Source organism: Calidris pugnax, unplaced genomic scaffold, assembly GCF_001431845.1.
Source record: "Calidris pugnax isolate Ruff unplaced genomic scaffold, ASM143184v1 scaffold76, whole genome shotgun sequence".
In the NCBI taxonomy this organism is placed as follows: domain Eukaryota; kingdom Metazoa; phylum Chordata; class Aves; order Charadriiformes; family Scolopacidae; genus Calidris; species Calidris pugnax.
This window is the reverse complement of record NW_015090827.1, coordinates 1,073,286-1,095,898: the sequence shown is the minus strand read 5'-3', so window position 1 is coordinate 1,095,898 and position 22,613 is coordinate 1,073,286. Positions and strand designations below refer to the sequence as shown.

The following is a 22,613-nucleotide window of genomic DNA, read 5'->3' as shown; positions in this document are numbered from 1 at the left end:
ATCATTTATATTAAAAAATACATCTTGGAACCTATCTTTTTTTTTTTTTCTTTTAATTCCATTTAAGTATGCTAGAATGATTTTGTATCTGGTTTCTCAGTCAAAGTGCTAGGTGATATGCTGTATATCTACAGGTAACATGTCGTTATTGATGTCTTTATCAGAAAAAACTTGTGGGCTCATCAAAAGTGTCTGGAAAGATGCATTAAATCCTTGTTCATCGTGATATGTACAATAATCTTCTCCATTTAATAATTCAGTAATCAAATCTTGTACTAATCGTTTTGCTTGGTGGTTTTTAGCTGACAAGCCTCTGATTGCCCAGCGTATCCTGTTGCAATACTGGAACAACTTTATTTTACCTTTTTGGAATTTCTTGAGTGCTTGAAGAATTGTAGAAAATGTACAGTGAAGGTCATATGCAGGACTGGGTTGGATCCCTCGGATGAGATTACAGTAAGACTTGCAATGTGTGCAGGTCAGTTCAGCAGGCAGAAAGTTGTCTGTCTTGCAAGACAGGTGCAAACCAGTGGATGTGAATAATACCTTTTTCATGGAATCATAGAACGGTTTGGGTTGGAAGGGACCTTAAAGATCAGATCCTTTGTTTGTATTGAAAATCTAAAGAAGCCTAACAAATTCATAATTTAGAAGTGGTATCGTGTTGGTATGGTAATTTGAATGCGTAATTTTTTATTACACTTCATCTTACCCTCAATTCAATTTTAGGTGTTTTGCATAAATGATCATTAATAAACGTTTCGCTCAGACACACAGATGGAGTCCTTTTGTATCTTGAGTACTGCTTAAGACAGATCTGTTGGGCCTCCTGAATTGGGTTTGGCGAGTGCAGCACCAGTAAGGGGGTGGCTGACTGGTGTAACCGGCAGCAGAAGTTTCCAGGGATGTTTAAGCTTCCAGTGTAAATAATATTTAGATGGAGTCCTTTTGTATCTTGAGTACTGCTTAAGACAGATCTGTTGGGCCTCCTGAATTGGGTTTGGCGAGTGCAGCACCAGTAAGGGGGTGGCTGACTGGTGTAACCGGCAGCAGAAGTTTCCAGGGATGTTTAAGCTTCCAGTGTAAATAATATTTGCGTACCTTGAGTATTTGCCAGTAAGTGTTTGTCCCTGCAGAGCGGTGTATCTCACCACAGGTACTGCTCCTTGTTTGTTTCTGACACAGCTGTTTGTACACAGCTCTTGAGATGCTAATCCAGCAGCACCCGGGCACTGGGCTTTGACGAGATTTCACTCACAAACTATTTCAAAGGGAAGACTATTTATTATGGCCGCTTTCCCTTTCCCACCCTCTGACTGCAGTGCCTTCCCTCTCCCCTCTCAGTTGGCAAGTGACATACAAACAGCTGATGTGTCAGCTATGGATACAGGAGAAAGGGAAGAAAAGATCAGAAAGTGGGAGGTGATGGGGGAAGTTCCCAGGGGGTTCCCCTGCTGGGGAAGGGGAGTCTTCCAGCCCCCTCCATGGCTGCTCCTCTCATCATTTACTCCTCACCGCCTTTAAACCTTCCTGCACCTCCAGCTGTGCTGATCCCGCTGTTTCCCAGCTGTGTTCTGGCTGTGTGGGATGAAGACAACCATTCTTACTGGTTCTTTTTCCAAAATTGCTTATTGGTTGTGCTGGCAAGGCAAGGCCATCAGGCCCATGTGTCTTCATGTAAGCAAAGCATCTTCATATAAGCAAAGCTGTGCTCTTGGTTATATTACCTTCCCTCCTTTGCCCAAAATGTACTATGCCAGTGAAAGTAACTTCAGATACGTCTTTCCCTGTATATGAGGTTTTACCAGTGCAAATATATTTATCCAAGAATGCTCTTCAATATAAGCAAAGCTGTGCTCTTGGTTATATTTACTTTGGCCAAAATGTACTACGCCAGTGAAAGTAACTTTAGATACGTCTTTCTCTGTATATGAGGTTTTGCCAGTGCAAAATCAGAGAATGCTCTTTATTATCAGTGTAATTCTGTCTGCAGAAGTTTAAGCGTTTAGTGTAAATTTAGCTTATTTGGAAAATAAGTCAAAAAGGTAACTGTCAGATTAGTGTATGTTGACATACTCAAACACCACCAGGTTCTTAACCTGAGGTACCTAAACTCTGACTAAAGCCAAAACCAGATTTCGAAAGCATCTGATCCCTTCTGGTACTTGGGTTGTGGGAGTCTGTTGATATGACTAATTTTATTTTTTTTTTGCATTTGTTTTATTCTGAAAAGCTTTTTTGTTAAGCTCTGCTGATGGCAATAATGGAACAGTTAACTGGACGACTAAGCAAGCCCACAGTTATATTATCAGCAGAATAAAGGCTGTTGAGAAGAACGGTGAGTTTAGGTTGTAAGTTTAAGTCCTGTGTTGGTTCAGTCAAATCTGCTTTTAATATTACTCTTGCTTTTTCAGTCATGTCCTTGTTTTAGGAATTAGGTGCTATTTCAAGGTAAGTGATTTGGAAAATGTTACGTTTCTTCAGTCTTTTAAACATTCACAGACTTCTATGTCTTTGAGTCTTCCCCAACTTTTCCTGTTCCTGTAGCTTTGCTTGGGATAACGGCTGTGTGTGTACCTGCTGCTGCACAGGTTCTTACCACGGCTGGCTGCTTGGGGTACTGCTGCAGTTTGCTTAAAACAATAACTCCTCTGTAACATTGAAAAAAAATAATAAAATCTTTTCATAAACGTCTGCAAAAAGACTATTTTACTGTCATTTATGCAGGTACACACAGAATATTTTAGCTAGTGTACACTAGCTGAGAAAGGGCCTGGCACTGGTTGCCCATCCAGGCTGGCCATCTGGATCAGCCCCTAAATCACATTATTTCTGGGATTGTGCTTCATCTGCTAAAAATCCATGGGGAGAGAACCCACTGAAATTCCCAGGAAAAAAATTCTAGGTGGATTATTTTTTTTTTTTCTAAAGATCATCAGCATACAGGCTTCAACCAGCATGGTAAATCTTCTGAACTTTCTGGAGCCAGGGTGATCCGTACCCGATAACGGGCTGATACAATCTTAGAATTCCTGGCTCTGCCCGTGTTCAACACCCTCAAGAAGAACAACTGCCACCGTTTCTTTATATGGTTAAAAAGAGCAAGGTGTGTTTTCCAGCCTTCAGTTCCCAGTTAATCCACTTCTTTCCCAGTCTCCAGAGCTTCTAACCTTTCTGCACAGATCTATCTTGGGATCTGCAGAAAGTCCTCCAGGAGATCTGGGAACAAGAAAGGAGGAAACGGTGCTGTCGAGGTAGCTGATATTGTCTGTTTTTTCTAGCAGGGATCTGTTGTGTCCCTACCTAGTGAAGAGTTCTGATTTCCCATGGTTAGTTTTATAGAAGCCTTTCACACTCCCTGAGATTTTTCTCTACCCCAGGGAATTTGCCCAGGCACTTCACAGCTGGCAGGCTGCTCTATCACACTAGTAGCTAGAAGTTGGTAAGTACGTTCAGTGTCATCACTGCATCACCTCAGATGATGACACATTCATCTCCAGTCTCAGGGAGGTTTATGAAAATATTTCTGGGTTTTAAAAGCTTCTGAAGACAATAACATTACTGGTTTGGTTATTGAAAAGCAGTGATGCTACAGTGGGGTGAAGACTCATCATTTTCCTTCTGATTTTCACTGAGGAACAAGAGGAGGGCTTCTCTGGTAAGGAGGGCAAGAACTTTCAGATTCTTAATCTCCGTACTTGTGTCATCACAATGTGTTTGTTGTTATAAGATAAAATAGGTTTGTGGATTTTTTTTTCCTTCTGAGAGGCATTTTTAGACTTCCACCAAGATGCCTGTTTTCTGTCTGCGTGAGATCTTGCCTGGTACCAGAACTTCTCATTACTGGGAATGGGCAGGCATTTAGCAGTGGCAATAGATTTCCTCTAACAGACAAAATAAATATGTTACGTGGGTTTCTTTTCAGTAACTGCTGATTCTATTATTCTTCTTTATTTCTAAAACTATTGCTTCTGGAGGAAATATACATTACTTTTTCACTGTTTTTCCTGTTTGAAATGGATTTTCATTGTGGAGTCAAAGCATCAGAAACAGAAAAATGGATTTTGTTTCTAGATATTTGATACATTTTCAGCCAGCCACCGTATTTTTGTCAGCTTTTCTGCTCTATTAAGGTTACAAATTACTTTTTCTGCTTTTCTTGAAAATATCTTAAAGGAAATTGACGAGTTTCCTTGCTCTATTTACATCTCATTCACAGAAGTGAGTGCAAAAGTAATTAATAGTTGTAAATTGATGACCCAAAATAAACAAATCAAATAGCTATGTTACTGTACTTAAATCTACGTAATTAAAATTACAGTAACTGTTTTATTAACCACATGAAATTGTAATAAACTATTTAAATTTTAAGATTCATTTTAATTTTTTATGTTAGGTAAAAGTATTAGAAAGGTACTCTGTTCAGTGCTGTGTTAAAGGCGGTTTCCAAAGGTGGGGAAAGAGACTGCTGTGGGATTTGATCAATAAAACATCCAGAGCTTGAGACTATTAATTGTGCACTATCAGGCTGGAGGAGAGGGAAGTAACTAAACATAGACTAAATCTCTGCAGGCGGTGGGGATCTAGTCCGTGCCATCAGGAGTCTGGGACATGATTCATCTCGTTTCACAGGAGAAATCAAATTAATCAACCCCTAGAAGCGCCTGTTTCTTCTCCGCTGACTATAAAAGGAGCCTGACTAGCTCGGTGGTGGATGTTGTTTCTGTAGGCATCTAAAATTAGGTGGGAGAGATTCCACACTGAGGACGTGGTGGGAGAGCTGGAGTGGCTGTGATTATTGCCTCGTTAGCAGTGGCTTTTGAAGCGGATCTCCAGTAAGAAGGTTGGTGTAGTGATAAGGCTGGAGAAATTATACCAGGATTAGGAGATGACACCAGCTGGATCCACATTTCCAATGTATCTTCCTTGTTGATGCAAGCGTTGATCCCCGTGGGTTTGTTAGGAGGGCTCTGAAGGCTCCTTTGGAGTCGCTCTTCCCCCTTTGGCAGGCACGGCAGGTAGCGGTGTGTCCCCGTACCTGGGACTTATCTCCATTCACCACCTGTGTAATCCTCACCGCGTTGACAAAAATTGTCAGCAAGGATTCAGGGCGTTGACTTAAATTGAACCATAATGTGGAACAGTAGTACGACCTACAGCGTGTCCTGTTAAGACACCATGAGAGACATCTATGAGATGAGTATTCTCCAGCTGTACTTTAAACTTGTTGATAAAGTGGTTTCTTACCCGTTCAATGCATCACAATGATTTTTGTATTCTAATTCATCACAATGTGTATATAGTACTATGTCAAATACGTTATACATAAATAAGGTTTGCTTTTATCAATTAAATTGTAATTACATAAAAAAATAGCATATTGCTTTTTAAATATGCTGCTGGTTCTGAATGAAGTTTCCTTTAGGTTTTTAATTCTGAGTCCTGTAAAATATGGCTTCATTTTTTTGTTTGGAATCGGTGACACCTGACTGGGCTGTAATTGCCCATGTCCCTCTGTTTTATCCTTTGATACAAGCACATCTTCAGTGATAAGCTCTGTAGGCAGGTTTTTAGCTGTATGGTACCTGAACTTGCTGGTCTGAGAAGGTCCAACGTTGAGCACTCACTGGAACCCTGAGCTGAACTGGGTTCCTTAGTCCTTTTCTGAATGAGAACTGGAGAATCTGCCACTTCCAGTCAGTGGGGAGTTGGTGCCATTGGTTGGTAAGGTTCCTCTGTAGTTCTCATGTTCCTTATTTTGATGTAAAATAGCAAGAAAACAGGATTGTATGGTTCATTTAACCTGTTCTTATTTATGTACTGTTACAAATAAACCAGTTATAAAATTACAGTAGCCTCCCTTGTTTGTTTTTTTGTTGTTGTTGCAGTAAAAGCAAAGGGCAGGTGCAGGTCCTGAAATCCTGGGGCAGTGGGTCGTTCATGGCAGCGTGGGATGGGAGAGGGGCTTTGCTCTGTGGCCTCTTCCTAAAGCTCTGCAACCTTTTAAAAAACCCACCATATTAACAGTATCTAATATTCCTCGTTTTCCTTCCCCTGGATTGCCCACGCTGCTGTTGCAGTGCATGCTGTGTTCTCTAGGGCATGTCTCATTTTGGCTGTTTTCTGTCTCTCTTCTTCCCTTCTGCCTTCCAGTGTACACCATTCTGTCTAAGGTGCACTCTGACCGGAACGTCTACCCTTCTGCTGGAGTTCTCTTTGTTCATGTTTTGGAGAGAGAGTACTTTAAGGGGGAATTCCCTCCTTACCCAAAGCCTGGTATGGGATGCTAAGATCTTCCATATTATATAAAAATGCAGGGGAAAAAAAATGTTTAAAAAAATTCAAGTTTATTTAGCGTACCTTACAGTTTAGCGTGTAACATGTAAAGGACAACTTTTAATTTCTATTGAAATACCTTCAAATGAAATAAAATAAGCGGTCCTACGAGTTTAAAATGTTCTGTTTTGTGATGATCAGTTGTGAAAAGATGCACATAATTGTGTATTGGGAAAAATACTTAATAATTTGGGAAGGCATAATAACACATTATATACCTGGGATTAGGAAATATAACTTTTCTTCACTTTTCACATTACATATGAAATTGTGGAAGTGGAATGTCTGTTAAAAATGCCATTTATCTGATCACTGTTTCAGATGTAGTGTGGATGAGGCTATAGGAAGGAGTGCTTTGAAAGCATATCGTAAACTTGAGACAAAATAAAAGATTAAATCAAATATGAAACTACGTAATGATCTTTTCTTTCATTTAAAACAAAGGCTCCTTTGGATTCAGCCTCCTTCTGTACTTAGGAACAGTTTCATGTTAGTAAGTGGTTTGTTTATAGAGAAAGAGCTGTGATTTCCTCAGTGTGGTGGTTTGATGTACCCCCAAGACAAGCCTAGAGCATTGGTCACTGGCATGTTAGAATGTGTGTGAGCAATCTGGGGAGGGAGGAGAAAAAGAAACATTCAGCCCCATGTGCTTACTAACAGAGAAGGAATAATAAATATAGAAATATATCCTATTTATATAAATATAACTACCCTATTTTCCTATAAAAATAGGAAAAAACTATAATAAATGTGCAGTGCATGCATAATCCAAACCTATTTTGCTAATAAGCTTTTGAATTGATTTGGAAGTATGGTTTTCAAAACTCAAAGAAAAAATAAGCTTCTGTTGGCATTGGTTAAATCTTGTCAGGAATAAACCCAAATGTTTTAAAAAATCCCTCTCCTAGTCAATGAGTGCAAGCACAGGGAGTTAGCCAGGCTCTGAGCAGCACAAGCACATTCATCTCTGCCCTTGGTTGCACTTTTCAGATATTAATTTCGTAGTACTTGCTGGTACTGAGCAGGAGCTCACCTATTCCTGATGTGGGGAAGGATAGCGTTATTGTTGTTGTTTTCTTTGTGGAAATGGTTAGAAGATGTCACTGGAATACTGAATAAGATTGTCTAATAGAAACATCGAAATCAGTGTATAGTGTTTTCTTGCAAGTATTCTAATGCAGTTTTTTTTACCTAGGTGAAATAAGTAATGATCCCATCACGTTTAATACCAACCTGATGGGTTACCCCGACAGGCCCGGGTGGCTGCGCTACATACAGAGGACCCCCTACAGCGATGGGGTGCTCTACGGCTCCCCGACCGTGGACAGCGTGGGCAAACCCACCGTCATCGAGGTACTGCCTCTGAAAGGCTCAAAAGCATTTATTTTGGTTTAGACTATAAGAATTGTCAATAAGTATTGCCTCTTTATTTTTTTTTGAAAAGTTAATCTCTCTCTTTTTTAATTGTAATTATAAGGCACTTGTTACGTTAACATTTTCTCTTAGGTACCATTGAATCCTCTTTGGAGAATAAGCCAAATTTTGTGAGATTCTATATTGCACTTTTAAGGTATAACTAGTAAATAGCAACAACCACTTAAGCGTACTTGAAGAATATCTGAATTCTGAACTTTGTAACGTTCCACCCTAAATATGAGCCAGACTTTTCCCCACTGGAAAATGCAGCGTTCAGTCACTAAACAGGCTTTGGGTTTGTTTTTCTAAATTAAATTATTTTTCATCAAATATTTTCTGGTTCATTATTCATGTTTATTGATAGATTTAATTTTAATTAGCACTTGTATGTATTTAATTCTAGCCTTATAAGCGTAACAATGACAAAACCCACTAATTTATTTTTGACAATTAGCTATCCAAATGTTTAAAAGCGCCAATTATTCCTTGAGCAGCAATTGAAGGGAGAAAGGCCTGTGTTTCCCACCCGGCGTGTCACAGACAGCAGACTCAATCAGACACTCTGCTTCACAGTGTTAAGGAAAATCTGCTCCTTAACTCGCTCCAGGCATTTTGCTGCTTCAGCACTATATTTGTCTTAAACCCTCCATGAGTGTCTTTTTTTTCTAACTTGTATTTGATACAGTTGTTCTTCCTTAAGAATGAGAGCTCTAACCATTGAGTAATACTGTGGACAATGTCACCCATGCGTAATTGGATATACGTGATTGGGGTTTGATTTCAGCAGGACTGATGACATCTGTAAAATCCATCGTGTGCAGAAGTGCTTGTTGATGGTTTGTGTTGCATATTTTGAGTATGACTGTGATATATCCCTAATTTCTGCACAGCTCTCAGGGCTGGAGTGCAGGCTGCCCTGTTCTGGATGGAGCTTGGGCAGCCAGAGACTTAGTTTCTCCAAGTATTAATGCTTCAAGTGCTGTTGAAACAACCCTTGGAAAAATTAACAGAGATGAGGGTTTGACAAATCTCAGGAATTTCTTTTCTATTAATTGTATAATGAAATTGTTACATAAGATGTAACGGCGTCAGGTAAGCTTTTCCCTCTACACTTAAATAAACCTGCAGAAGATATTCCAGAGCATTTTTTTTTTTGTCATTTAAATCCCTTAAAAGAGGTGCAACATGTATGACTTTGTTTAATGATCAGTGTCACGGTGCTTTGGAGCTCTGTTTGCTGAAAAGCAGCAGAGTTCTGTCACTATTGCTGCTCCCCTGGCTCTCCTTCGGTGCTGAAATGAACGAACTAAAGATTGAAATGAGGAAGAAATTTAGTCTTTTGCAATTTGGTTCATGAAAGATTTATCACCTCTCAGGAGAAAAAAAAAAGTCAAGAAAATACTACTTAATTATGCTCTCCAGCCTCGTTCTGTATTTGTTGTGAATGAATATGTAATCACAGTACAACTTTGGAGTGCAGTCACCACTGACACACTCACATACACCCTTGGATATATGTGAATGTGGATATAGCCTTTATATTCACATAGATCTCTTGGATACTTGTATTTTACTATAGACTGGTCAAGAGAATTTCAGTATCCTCACTTGAAGGTAGTGCCGCATGAAATAAATGGATCATACCTTTCACATTTTAAATTTACATTTCAAAATAAAGAGGCAAAGCATTTAAAAGGGCGATATGAATTTCTAAATTATCAACTTAATTTTCATTGATGTTTCATTTACCTGATTTTCATATTTTCACTGTTGTTTTGCAATCACATCTTTTATTTTTCCCCCAGATCACTGCATACAACAGGCGTACCTTTGAGACAGCAAGACATAATTTGATCATTAATATAATGTCAGCAGAAGGTACGTACAGAAAATAGCCTCTTGGGTTTTGCACTGAGTGAGCAAAGCCATCTCATGGGCTCCTGTTCTTTCAAGTTTAAAAAATCAATGTAAAAAGTTGTCTGGTCTTCAAGCCAAATGTGAGGATACAAAGGGGAAGTAAGGGAGTTTTCTCTCTTTTGATTCAATTTGTTATTTTTATCTAAATTTTTTATAATTACAGTTTTTTCTCCTGTCTTTTCAAACAAACCTTGCATGAAGGATTTTATTCTCTGCATCTTTGTTACGCAGAGACCGATCCTACTGGCAGATTCAGAAAACAACAGATTATTGCACATATGGATATTGCAATTAAAAAAAGTAGAATAGTTTGTATCCTCAAAATTAGTTCACTTCATCATGTTTGCATATTTATAGTCATATTTATATATTTATATTGCAGGTTGGGATCCATTGTCATTGCAGATCAGTTTTGATCCCCAAAGTTAGCATGAGGGTAATTTTATCTGTTTAATGAAGTTTTACCAACAGAGACTCTTCTTCAGTCTGCTCTGTCATCTCCCAGTTGCTTTATAAATAGCCAGTGGTTTTCAGCTTAAATAACAGCTAATAGTACTAATTATTTAATTAAACATAATCACACTAGGTTGAAAAATGAGCTGGTTCAATTATAAGATTTTTGGAAAGGTGCGTCCATCTTACAGTGGTGCTACGTTAATAGTGCCTGCAAATTCTCTGGGAGGGAGCCTTTGTTTAAGGCAAAACTCTTCCTTTTTTTACCCCAACCAGATTTCCCTCTGCCCTATCAAGCGGAGTTCTTCATAAGGAACATGAACGTAGAGGAGATGTTGGCCAGTGAGGTTCTCGGAGACTTCCTGGGGGCGGTGAAAAACGTGTGGCAGCCGGAACGCCTCAACGCCATCAACATCACCTCGGCCCTGGACAGGGGAGGGAGAGTCCCCCTCCCCATCAACGACATGAAGGAGGGGTAAGCACAGCTTTGCTTTACGTTTTTTTTTTTTCTTAAAAGCTTAATATTTTTTCAGGTTTTCTAGAAACTTTGCAGTTGCTGTTTTCTATTTTGGAAATCCAGATTGGTACGAGATACAAAAAGTTTTCCTGATGTTCAGAGCCCCCATTATACCGTGGGCTTCTCAGGGCACACACCATTTCAGGAGGTGACAGTTCCTATGGATTGATTTTATAATCCAAGGAATACTGATGAATTCCATTAATTATGAAACAACTGGTAGTAAGTATGCTGATTTTGTAATCGCAGTCTTACTTCTGAGCAGCCGTTTGACATTGTTGAGTATTCGGTAGTTCCCAAATCACACCATCATGGTCCCGTGGGGATGTCCTGACGTCTGGCACGTGTCCCCCTGCAGGGTCTATGTCATGGTCGGGGCAGATGTCCCCTTCTCTTCCTGCCTGCGGGAGGTGGAAAACCCCCAAAATCAGCTGCGGTGCAGCCAGGAAATGGAGCCCCTCATCACCTGCGACAAGAAGTTCCGTACACAGTTCCACATCGACTGGTGTAAGATCTCCCTGGTGAGTTCATCGCTGCATGAAAATGACGTTTGTGGAAGCACAATATTATATGCCAGGTGTGGTTTAGGTAGGAGTTTTGCCAGCCCAGCCAGCCAGCTCTGCCCAATTCTGCTTTTCCATGAGTGAAGGACGTTGTTTTCCATCTGGCAGGTGCTCTTAAGGTTGGGACAGTCCAAAGGGAGGACAGAGCTGGGCTTCCCTCCGCCTCATCCCAGCTTGCTTTTCCCAAGGCAAGGGGCAGGGAGTCCCCCAGGATGCAGGGGCTGGGAGGGGGTGGGCTCCGTTGCCCCCAGCCACAGCAGGGAGCAGCGAGTGAGAACACAGCCAGCACATCCTCTTCCTCCCACTCCTTATGGGGTGGTGGGGGGGTTAGCACCCAAATCAGAGAGTAGACTTAAGCTTGTGGGTCCCAAATACGGGAAGGAGGGGCAGCTTATCCCTGTTCCCTCTTAAAGCTGCTTTTCCACGCTGTGCATGGGCCTCTCTCACCCACAGCAGCACCTTCACTCTTCTTTTTTTGTGCCTCTGCTTCAGGCTTGAGATTCAGCCGAGCAGCCAGGTAGAATCCATAATTCAGTATATTACCATATACTGCAGAAGTTAATGAGTCAAGAATACATAAATTAACTTCTGTCAAACCGCACTTTACGTTAACTGATGTTATATTATAGATACTATAATATATATATACATTTGTATGCATTTGAAGCTTAACATAATACTATTTCTAGACTTCCATGAAACCTCTTCATCCATTACTTAAGTTTTAATACGGTATTTTATGACTTAAAGTGTAAATTATAGAGAAATTACCATCAATTGCAAGATTTCTCGATGAACAGTCAGGCAAAAGGTCAAGCATGTAGCCAAATATAATTTATTTTCATTAGTGATCTGGAGACTTTGCTTTTCTGAGCACTGGATGTGGAGCTTGGTAGGAAGGAAAAAATGCAGAAGCACCTCCAGTCTTCATCTCTGCCACCTTCACACGGGAGAGGGCAGTAGAGCTGCTGAGGAAGACCAGGAGGAAATGCATTAATTCTGCCAAAAGACATCAGTAGCAGATAATCAATGTTTACAGCATTTTTACTCAAATACTGCTTGTGTGAGAGATCCCTAAAATTAATCTTTAAAACGCATAGTATCTCTGGTAGGCACAAAATAAAGTAGGAATGTGATAAAAATTGGTATTTCTTATTGAATTGATGAGAAGGTTTCAATGAAATGCAGTGCTTGTGTGAGAGATCCCTAAAATTAATCTGTAAAACACATAGTATCGCTGGTAGGCACAAAATAAAGGAGTAATGTGATAAAAGGTGGTATTACTGAATTGATGAGAAGCTTTCAATGAAATGCAAAGTTTTATTGGTTTAAAAAAGTGGTAGGGTGAAATTGGGCAGAATTTGTCAAGTGTGTGACATGGTTTGTTTTATGTGTAATGGCTGGGTGAACACTGCCTGCTTTTACACTCTGTTCATTTGATATATAATTGTCTCTTTTTTTTCTTTTTTTTTTTTTTTTTTTCCCCTGGCCACCAGGTTGACAACACAAAGCAAGTGTCCACCTTTCAGGAGGTGGTTCGTGGCGAGGGGATACTGCCCGATGGCGGGGAGTACAAGCCCCCTTCTGACTCCCTGAAGAGCAGAGACTATTACTCGGATTTCCTCGTTACCCTGGCCGTGCCCTCGGCAGTAGCACTGGTGCTGTTCCTAATCCTTGCCTATATCATGTGCTGCCGACGGGAAGGAGTGTGAGTACTTTAACACAATAATCACTAATTGTAGATTTTTTATTTTTTTTTAAGATTATAACGCACAGAAGACTGTTTGTTAGCAGAATTCCATTCAGTTCATTAAAAACATTTAAAACAGGCCAGAAGATACTCGCTTGAAACACTGAAGCGTGTCTCATCTAAGCACATGCAGTGATTTCCCAGGGAGGTGAAACAGGGCCTTTAACTGCTCCAGTTGAAAGGGTTAAAAATCTCAGCCTACCCACAAAACTCCACAGATCTCCACGTGTGCACAACTCTCCAAAATGCCCCAAACAAATAAAATACTAATAAAGGATCGTCGATTCAGGAAAACATTAAGTAACTTCTAAAATGCTAACTTAGAAAATAACTCTGGTTGAGGATATGAACTGAATTTAGACGTATCATAAAAGAAAAGCACATAAAAGGAAAGCAGCAAGTAACGCAGTTTCTGCCATTTCTTACACAAACTACAGTTCCATTTTGTCACGGAATTTATTTTAGCCAGAAGCTTGTTCTTTAACTTGCCTTCTCATCTCCGTGTGTGTGTCTGTGTGTGCCATCAGTCTCACACCTCTCTTCCTGCCTCCATCCAGCTCCAAATGCCGCCAAGCTGCGGTGAGCAGTCACCTTGGCAGCATTTCCACACCATGGACTGTCCTCACCATCAGACAGATTTAATGTTCCAACTATCAATGCTATTATTTAATTCATAAATTTTGTTTTGTTTTTAGGGAAAAGAGAAACATGCAAACACCAGAGTAAGTGTCTTCTTTCCTGTTATTTTTCTTTTACCATCTAATTTTCATTCTCAGTAGCTCGTCATGCTTCATACATGTGTGTCATAATCTTCTCTCATTCTCTCTAATCCATGGTTTAATTCATAAATGTGAAAGCTGCTTTTAAATCAGAGTCTTGGCAAGGATAGAAGACCAGAATAAAAAGGGTTTGAAATTAATGACTGTCAATTCAAAATAAAATAGTGCTGTTAGAGTAAAATATGTTAATATGGAATTTATACTCCTGGTTATTGGACTTCCCAGCCTATACCTTAAGGCAGTGGAGAGGAGAACAGATAGCCTGGCAGGTACCCGGTGCCTGTCTATGGAGTGTTTCTAAAATCAGTCTGTGAGTTTTTACCAATCTACCCCAAGAATCAGGAGTCAACCAAAGCTTTATTGTAACAGCAGCAAATAAATGGAACGCCAGCAGCAAATCGCACAGTCTGGGATCCTGTGAAAAGTCCTTACCTAGCCAGCAAAATCTAATGGAATAATTACTGCCTTAAAAATGAAATAAATCCAATACTTATTAAATTAGCTATGTAAAAGTGTACTGCAGTCGCTGCACTAGAGCATGCATCGAGGGCCTTGTGTTTTTAAGAAAAACAGTAATGGCAAAAGCCTGTCCGTTTTGATGGAGCATTTAAGGTATGTATTCACTGCTGTGTTCCTTCTGCCGCAGCATCCAGCTGGTGCACCACAGCGCGATCCAGAAGTCCACCAAAGAGCTGCGGGACATGTCCAAGAACAGGGAGATGGCCTGGCCCCTCTCCACGCTGCCCGTCTTCCACCCCGGCACCGGCGAGGTCGTGCCGGCCCTTCACGCCGACAGCTTCGAGCCCACCAGCATGCCCCTCATGCAGACCCAGCAGTGAGTCTCCAGCCTGTCTTTTATTCTTTTATCCCTCATTAACTAGGGATCCCAGTGCCTGTCGTCCGGAATGGGTTTGTTAGGGAGGTATCGGTGGTGGCTCTGGGGTTTGGTTGCTCTGCCGTTGGCGTTTCAAGCAGAAAGGTCAGTCTTCTGTGATAGAATTAAATGGCTGGGTTTCAAACAGCAAAGAAACTTCAGGTGGAACAGTTATATTGCTGTGTATTTTGGAGGAAAAGCTACTTTTGACAGAGGAATCATTGCAAAGTGATCTGTTTTAGACACCCTGCCCCTTAACCCATGTCTTTGGAGTTCTCCTATAAAACTACCACCCGGTTGGTAGTTTCATACCAGAAAATCCAGACTTTGTAAGCACTAAAGCATGTGTGACGGGTACCTGAGTGCTGTTGGGAGTGTTAGCACTGACCAGAAATGCTTATTCCTTTACCCAGGCAGGAAACACACACTTCCCAAGGAAGACTTCTTTTAGAATCACAGAATTGCCTGGGTTGGAAGGGACCTTTCAGATCATCGAGTCCAACCATCAACCCAACACTGACACAAACCATCACTAACCCATGTCCCTCAGCACCACATCTGCCCGGCTTTTAAATACCTCCAGGGATGGTGCACCCACCACTGCCCTGGGCAGCCCATTCCAATCCTTAATAACCCTTTCAGTGTAAAAATTTTCCCAATATCCATCCTAAACCTCCCCTGGCACAATGTGAAGCCATTTCCTCTTGTCCCATCGCCTGTTCCTGGGGAGAAAAACACTTTTGCAGGACACAAAAGTGTAGCTTTGCCTTGGTGAGGGATGTGTTGTGATGTGTGACACCTGCTGGGCAGGCAGTCAGTCAGTCATTCCACGGGCAGGAATTAAGTTGCAAAGACCTTTTCTCTTTTCCTCACTTGAGGAAACGGGACTTTGCATGAGGTCAGAGAGCTTTGGGGACTCTTGTCACCTTTGCTTTTGCACCAGCTCTGGGCCTTTGAACCCAGTTGACCTGTGAAATAACAGGACCTACCCCGAAACGCTCATTTCTTTCTTTCATTGACTTGGCTGACCATCTGCACACTGAGAATGGATTATTGCTTCATGAGCAGAAAAGTGAAGTTTAAATGCTGAACATTGACATGATACACCCTCCAGCCTTTGTGTGGAAGCACTAAAGGTATGAAATTGCTTTTTTGCAGGAACCTGCCCCACCAGACGCGGATCCCGCAGCAGCAGAGCGCAGGTCAGTCCTGGGGGCACACGGGGACACGAGGTGACCAGCACTGAGGAGTCCCTGGTCACGGCACGGGCAGGGGGAACCCTTCTCAATCTAGTGAAGTCTCACAGCATTGTCCTTCCAGACAGTTTTCATACATCAGGGAAAATTTTGGGATGGGATTGATTGAACAAGGGGATAAGGACGGTGCAAGGACAATGTAGAGGCCAGAGTATCATTTTTGAATATTTAAAGCCATATTTAGGCAGAACTCTCTATATTTATATGTATTGAACATAATTTGGGAGCTGCAGCTCCAAGAGGCAGACGTGTTTTAACTTGGGGGTTACAAAAGCAACTCTTTTCATTCCAACTCCTTCTTCTTCATTACTGCTTTCGGGGATTAAAGGAGAATTTCGTATGACAACATTTCAAAGATTTGAGGCAAGTATATAACAGATGCTCCTGCCCCTGTGGTCGGGTCTTTCGTTCTCTGGAAATGGAAAACACATTAAAAAAAAGCCACCGAAGAGACCTGGGTGCAGCTGTGCCAGCTTGGTGTGCTCTGTGTGCTTGGTTGTATCTATCTGTGGAGGGACTGGAAGTGGCAGATGGTCCTGGTGGTCTCCCCCCAGAGCCCCCAGCGCTGGCTGGGCTTGTTTTGTGCCTTGGGAGTCGCTCTGAAGAGCTGCCAGAAAGAGTTTCAAAGCCCTGCCGTGGCTGTGTGTCTGTAGTGCCTTATTTTGGGAGAAGACACCTCTTCTGTCACATTCATCACAGGCGCTGCCTGGGACGAGCTCTCAGAAATCAGGGGGAAAGCAGATGTTTTCCCAGTAAGAAACAGGTTGTTTTTAACCCTTATATGAAAATGCAGCTTTAGTAGCTGAGAGAATGCTCCCTGTTTCACACAGTTAAACTCTACTTGGGACAGAATTATATATATTATATATGTTATATATATTGTATATATTATGTTACCCTGGTCTCCAATAGGGAAAGGTGAGTTAAGGTTTCTAATGGTCTCTGTGTGAATGAGTCCATGAGGACTGTCTGAAGGTGCTGACGGAAGGGTTTGTAGGATATTCCTATAACAGCAAAGACCAAATGGTACCCGTGCACCCTGTACTGCTTTTCTACATTTGGAGCTTCACAGTCTCCTTGGGAACCCTGGTGGATCCTGAATAGAAAGAGAAATTCCCAGTTAAACCATCTTTTCCCAGATTTCTCCCGTCCCAGAAGCAAACCAGCCAAGCTTTCTGGTGTGAGTGTTGTGTTTTGCTCTGGGTTGTGTTTGTGGGTGTGGGCACAGGCCTGGTGGGTGCCGTGTGTGCTGTGCTCAGCGTGTGCTATGCTCAGCGTGTGCTGTGCTCAGTGTGGCTGGAGCCAGGACAGGGCACGACCCTCTGCTCTCCCCGCAGGTAAATGGTATTCCTGAGGAGCGGAAGCTGACGGACGCCATCACTTTGTGATGGGAGAAGGCGGCGAATGGTCCCGTTCCCCCCCCCCCCCAGGGATGCAGAGTGTCGGGCTGCAGCACCGGGTGGTGCAGTGACGGAGCCTGGGACCCCCCGAAACCCGAGGGACCCCCCGACCCCTGAGGGACTCCAGCCCTTTGTACCGGACACGATGGACAATTTGTAAACACCCCGGTAACTTTTTATATCTGTTACATTCAGAAAGTAACCTCTCAACTCTACGTATGGATAAATACTCGACTCTGTTCTGTCTTGGGATCTCTCCTGGAAGCTTTCCCGGGGAAATCAAAGCTTCTGGAGGAGGGGTTCAGCGTGGTGGGACAGATGATGGCACTGCCCCACCTTACCTGTCACACAGTTCCACCTGAGCAGCAAAACCTGGGCAGTGGGATGAGGCTTTATTATCCCAGCTTTAGTAGGCATGGATTTTGTGGAGACTCTCAAAATGTAACAAAGTTTTTGAGAAAAAAAAAAACTCAACAAAAAAACCCAAAGGAAAACCTAAAACTATTCCTGTTGAAAATTGGATTTCTGTTTCTTGACCCAATTTGACACCTTGTAAGCAAGAAACTGTTTAAAATCTGTCCATTCAATTCCTGTTGAAAATTGGATTTCTGTTTCTTGACCCAATTTGACACCTTGTAAGCAAGAAACCGTTTAAAATCTGTCCGTTCATTCGTCTGGGGGAGAGGGGGCTCAGGCCCCACTCCTGGCAGTTGAAGAACAAAGTCACGTTTTTGAAGCTGTTGGGATAAAGACCCTTCTGGGGCCCAGAAGGTACCGGAGGAGATGGTTCAATTGGCCCCAGGAGCCACCCCCTGCTCCCAGCAGCTTTGGGTGGGGACCAGTGAAAAGCCAGTGAGAAAACTGCCCCTGGGATTGGGAGGAAATGAACAATGTCCATCTTTTATCCAAGCTGTGACAGATCCGAGTGGAATCAGCATTTGGTTTCTATTCCTCTTCCCAGCGCTTCGGAGCAGAAATGAATGGAATGGATTTTAAATCATGCTGTTTAATGCAACGTAAGCCTAAACTTTGTAACTACTATTGGGTTTGGATCATCCCCATTCCCGACAATCCCTGGGGTCCCTCTTGAGCTGCTCTCTCCTTTGTGTTAATGTGTAACAGCACAAAGAGATTGATGGAAATTTCCTGACCTGTAATTGCAAAAAGAGCCCATTTGTCCCCGCGGGAGCTTCACCTGCTCCGAAAAGAGCCTGATGCTGGTGGGGATTAAACACCCCCCAAGGGTTCTGTGATTGAAACCACTGTTTATCCGAGATGTGTTTAATAACAAATTATTTTACTTACTGAAGCAAGACCTGCAGCAGCCTGGCTGTATGCAGCTGCCTAATGACACTCAACGGCTACAGAAATAGTTAAAAGTGCTGGAAGTTAAAGGTGTAAATTGACAGCCTGGAGTGAGGAGGTGCAGTGAGAGCGTGACCCCAGGGTGTGTTGGTGAAGGGACACCTGGACCCCGGGTACCCAGCAGGCACCACCCCACCTTTGTAAATACTGACCTGTAACAGCTGAGAATAAAGAGGAAAGGGTTCTGCAGCCGCCTCCGCATGGTCACTGCGCCTGGGGCACCTCACAGCCTCCTGTCACCTCTGCCACCCCCGGGGATGTGTGTCGGGACCAGGAGGAGCTCACTGGGTGTAACTGGGGGAGACACCCAACTGGAGGCAGGGACTGGGAAGGCTGGGGAGCGTGTGCCCCATGGAATTCAGGTGCCCACCTCAGGTGGTGTCTTCCTGGTGACACGAGGAACTTTTGGGACAGGAAGTGCCCCTAAATGCTTTGGCTGAGGAGCCCCTTCTTCTGTGGGGGACTGGAATTCCCAAATCAAAAGCTCAGTGGCTTCACCCAGACACTGGGGAAGGCCAAGTGTTCATGCAGAGCGTGGCCGTGGTTTTGGGCTTGTAACCCCGGGGGAAAGAGTACTCACCACACCGTGGGGGCCACGGATTCTGCTGAAGCCCCAGCTCCTGGGGGGGGACCTGGCTTCAATTCCCTCAGAGCTGGGACAGTAGGAGTTACTGCAGAGGAATCTCTCTCCATCACATCTGACCCCCTTCACCATACAAGTGAGCATCTGCCCCGAAATCCCCCTCCGGAGCCCCGGCTGCGATTGAAGGCAGGCACAAGAGGGAACTCGAGCAATAACGAGTCTTTACTTAATTGATGCCTCTCCCATTACAAAAATAAGCATCCACAGCACATTTATTTCATGTTTAAATTACATCATATTTTTACATAACCTGAAAAGAAAATATATTTATCCCACGTACAGTCATAGTAAACAAGTGCATTATTTCCAACATTAAAAATAAATCTTTTGACCGAGTCTGTACAACAGATAAATAACATTATATCTACAATACTTAAGTTGTGAAGAACAAAACAAAAGTTATCCCTGGAACTCACCATCCCCCATTGCTCCTAATACTGGCGTAGATGAAGGTCCTGGGTCCTGTCCCACCCCATGGTCACGGTCACCGCGTCCTTCAGCCCCTGGGCTGCCCTGCTGGGGGGGTAACACGTCCCACACCCGGGCACTCACACACAAACACCTCACGGGCTGAGCCTCCTCCCAGTGGCTTCAAAATTAGAATTAGAATTAGTGAAACTGCTGAATCTGGGGGAAGCCAATGATTTGTTTTGTCTTTTCCATGATGAGTGACTGGTCATTCTTTACAGGAACCTGATTCTCCACCAAAGAAACATAATCGAAGCTGTTCTTTACATAATTTTTTTTTTGCACTCATTGGTGGCTGCAAGTTTGAATTCCATTTTTAACTGGGCTGAAACAATGCCCACGACAGCCCATCTGGTACAGATTGGGATTCTCATTGTTTGGAATCACACATAATTGCACATACACTGGAAAACAACACTGTGCTCGTGGTTTTGACCGCCAACAGGTAACCAGCAGAGGAATGAAGTGAGAAAGCAACGAGAGGTCAAAGTATCACTGGAAGCAAACCCACCAAAGAAATGACCTAATGTCACCGGGTGAGGGGGGGGTAAATCCCAGCTCCTCGCCCCCCAGGAAGGGCTATTGCTGGCACTTTCAGCTGCTAAGACAGAGAGAGGGGCTCTGCTGGAGAGGAGGTTCCTCCAAACAGCTCCCATCTCATCCCCTGTGCAGTTCTGAGCTGTGTAACAAGGGTGAGGGCTCACCCCCTCCCCATAACACCAGGGACCCGCGGCCTCCACTCGCAGCCTCTTACACAAAAACATCATCCCAGGGTAGAATATGGCACCGGTTCCCCAGTCACACCCAGTAAAGGCCACCTACAAGCTCAGAGAGAGGCTGGACATCGCCGTCCCCCTCTTCTCCCACATCCTTCACACCTGACGGGATTGCCTCTGGCTGGAAGAGAGCGGGGGCTCTCCCAAAACCCCTCCACCTTGAGCCGAGTCTCTGAAAAGATCACTCACCCTTGTTCACTGGGATGTTACAGAGCACTGTACAGTGTTAAATCAAGTGGTGAAAAATGTATGGAAAAGCAAACTATTTTAGGGAAAAAAAAAATTCTTTATAAAAAAATTTCACCTCAGAATTCACCCTATTTGCTGAAAACATCTTAAATTCCTAAAAAAAACCCCCATAAAACATGATGTAAACTCGTATATAATCTTAAATGACTGAACTGGTGACGATTTCTTATTTCCACGTATAAAGGGGTTCATCTAAGGCATACTATGTCCACCCAAAATACTCATTTCTAAACAAAGCCTGCCCCGGGCCAGCAGCCCCCCCGGGCAGGGATCCCAGGTCCCCTCCTGTCCCGGCTGGGGAGGGTGACAGCCCCGTTCCCCACAGCCACCCAAACTCCCCCTCCTCGGCCCCGGGGATCCCGGGACACACACGGGAGGGTTAAACCACTCCTCCTCCTGGTGCCACCTCCAGAGGGGTTTGTAAACACAAATCCAGTAGAAAAGACTCGTTTTCACATGCAATTCTGTCCAGTGCATTCTCATCCCTCGGGCGACTCGAGAAGGCCGTTTCCACACACAATATGTACATCTGCACTATATACATTTTTCCACACACATAATTTAAATGTCTCCTTGTACCTCCAGCTGACAATTCCGGTTCAGGCAGACGCACAGGAAACCTGAAGAAAGTTCCCCAGAATCTGTTCAGGTTAATGCCGCGCCTGCTCTTGGGTCGCTGAGAAGAGGAGAAGTCCCGAAAAGAACCCAGCTACACAGAGCAGCCTCTTCAGCAGAGTGGAGTTGTCCTTGGGAACCACGATCTGCGCCAGGTCGTTGGTGATCTGGGAGATCTCGTGTGCCACACACACGAATATGAAAGTGCTGACCAGGACGTTGAACATGGGGTACCCGGGGATGAGCACCAGGATGCCCTTGGTGTCTGCCGCCAGCCAGATGTGGTACTGGCAGATGAAGAGCTGAAAGAAAATAACAGCGTCCTTAGTAATACTTCTATATACATATTTTTACTTCTGTAAAGACATATAGTTATTACATTGTCTCCACAGTGTCAGAACAGCCTCTGCTCAGGCACCGTGTCTCTGTGAGGGGCTGACCTAATGCGCCTGCAAATAAAGGTAACGCTTCAGCTGAGGGACACAAAGGTCCTGGGAGCCCACCAGCACCTCAGAGTTCACAGAACCCCAGAATGACATGGGGTTGGAAGGGACCTCTGGAAACCCCCCAGTCCAACCCCCTGCCAGAGCAGGGTCACCCAGAGCAGGTCCCACAGGAACGTGTCCAGGGGGGTTTGAATGTCTCCAGAGAAGGAGACTCCACCACCTCTCTGGGCAGCCTCTGCCAGGGCTCTGCCACCCTCACAGGAAAGAAGTTCCTCCTCATGTTGAGATGGAACTTCTAATATTCAAGTTTGTGCCCGTTCCCTCTTGTCCTGTCCCTGGGCACCACTGAGAAAAGCCTGGCCCCATCCTCCTGACACCCACCCTTTCAGTATTTATAGGTGTTGATCAGATCCCCCCTCACTCTGCTCTTCTCCAGACTAAACAGACCCAAGTCCCTCAATTCACCAGGAATCAGAACACTGAAAATGGGATTGTTTAAAAAAACCCTCAAACCTGTGTGTGACATCGACACTGTGTTACAATGGGTTCCTCCTACATGTTCATTTCCCTTTTGAAAATCTATTTTAGTAATACAGTAACATTAACCATTTAATATAACTAAACAGCAAATAAAAGGGAAGGTGAGATAATTCCCACTGCTCCAGAGCACACACTGGCTGGAACAAGGTCACGTTGGCACTGAGAGGACATTCCCAGGTGTGCTCACAGCCCTCAGTGTAACTCCTGCTGGTCCCTCAGCTGCCCTGAATTCTCACCTCCCCCCTGTGCC

The 22,613-nt window shown here is 43.4% G+C and overlaps 2 protein-coding genes across 5 annotated transcripts in view; one reads left to right on the top strand and one right to left on the bottom strand.

The window, feature by feature from the left end:
• Positions 1 to 1,889: 1,889 nt before the first annotated feature.
• On the top strand, positions 1,890 to 17,845 carry SGCE (sarcoglycan epsilon). Of its 4 annotated transcripts, none has more exons than XM_014940270.1 (11): positions 1,890 to 2,338; positions 7,532 to 7,689; positions 9,558 to 9,630; positions 10,399 to 10,597; positions 10,998 to 11,160; positions 12,699 to 12,910; positions 13,648 to 13,674; positions 14,378 to 14,566; positions 15,764 to 15,807; positions 16,190 to 16,224; positions 17,199 to 17,845. In XM_014940270.1, the coding sequence occupies exons 2-11, from the start codon at positions 7,573 to 7,575 to the stop codon at positions 17,247 to 17,249; spliced, it is 1,110 nt and encodes a 369-aa protein (XP_014795756.1). In that variant the 5' UTR covers positions 1,890 to 2,338; positions 7,532 to 7,572; the 3' UTR covers positions 17,250 to 17,845. The 4 variants fall into 4 exon arrangements, with proteins under 4 accessions (XP_014795756.1, XP_014795754.1, XP_014795753.1 ...); XM_014940267.1 differs by lacking the exon at positions 1,890 to 2,338 and adding an exon at positions 4,327 to 6,276; XM_014940268.1 differs by lacking the exons at positions 1,890 to 2,338; positions 13,648 to 13,674 and adding an exon at positions 4,326 to 6,276.
• Positions 17,846 to 19,413: 1,568 nt separating this feature from the next.
• Positions 19,414 to 22,613, bottom strand: part of CASD1 (CAS1 domain containing 1) — a 22,466-nt gene continuing 19,266 nt past the window's right edge. The window contains exon 18 of the mRNA XM_014940266.1: positions 19,414 to 21,679. Coding sequence (XP_014795752.1) covers positions 21,413 to 21,679 — 267 coding nt within the window. The 3' untranslated portion in view covers positions 19,414 to 21,412. The remainder of the gene's footprint in view (positions 21,680 to 22,613) is intronic.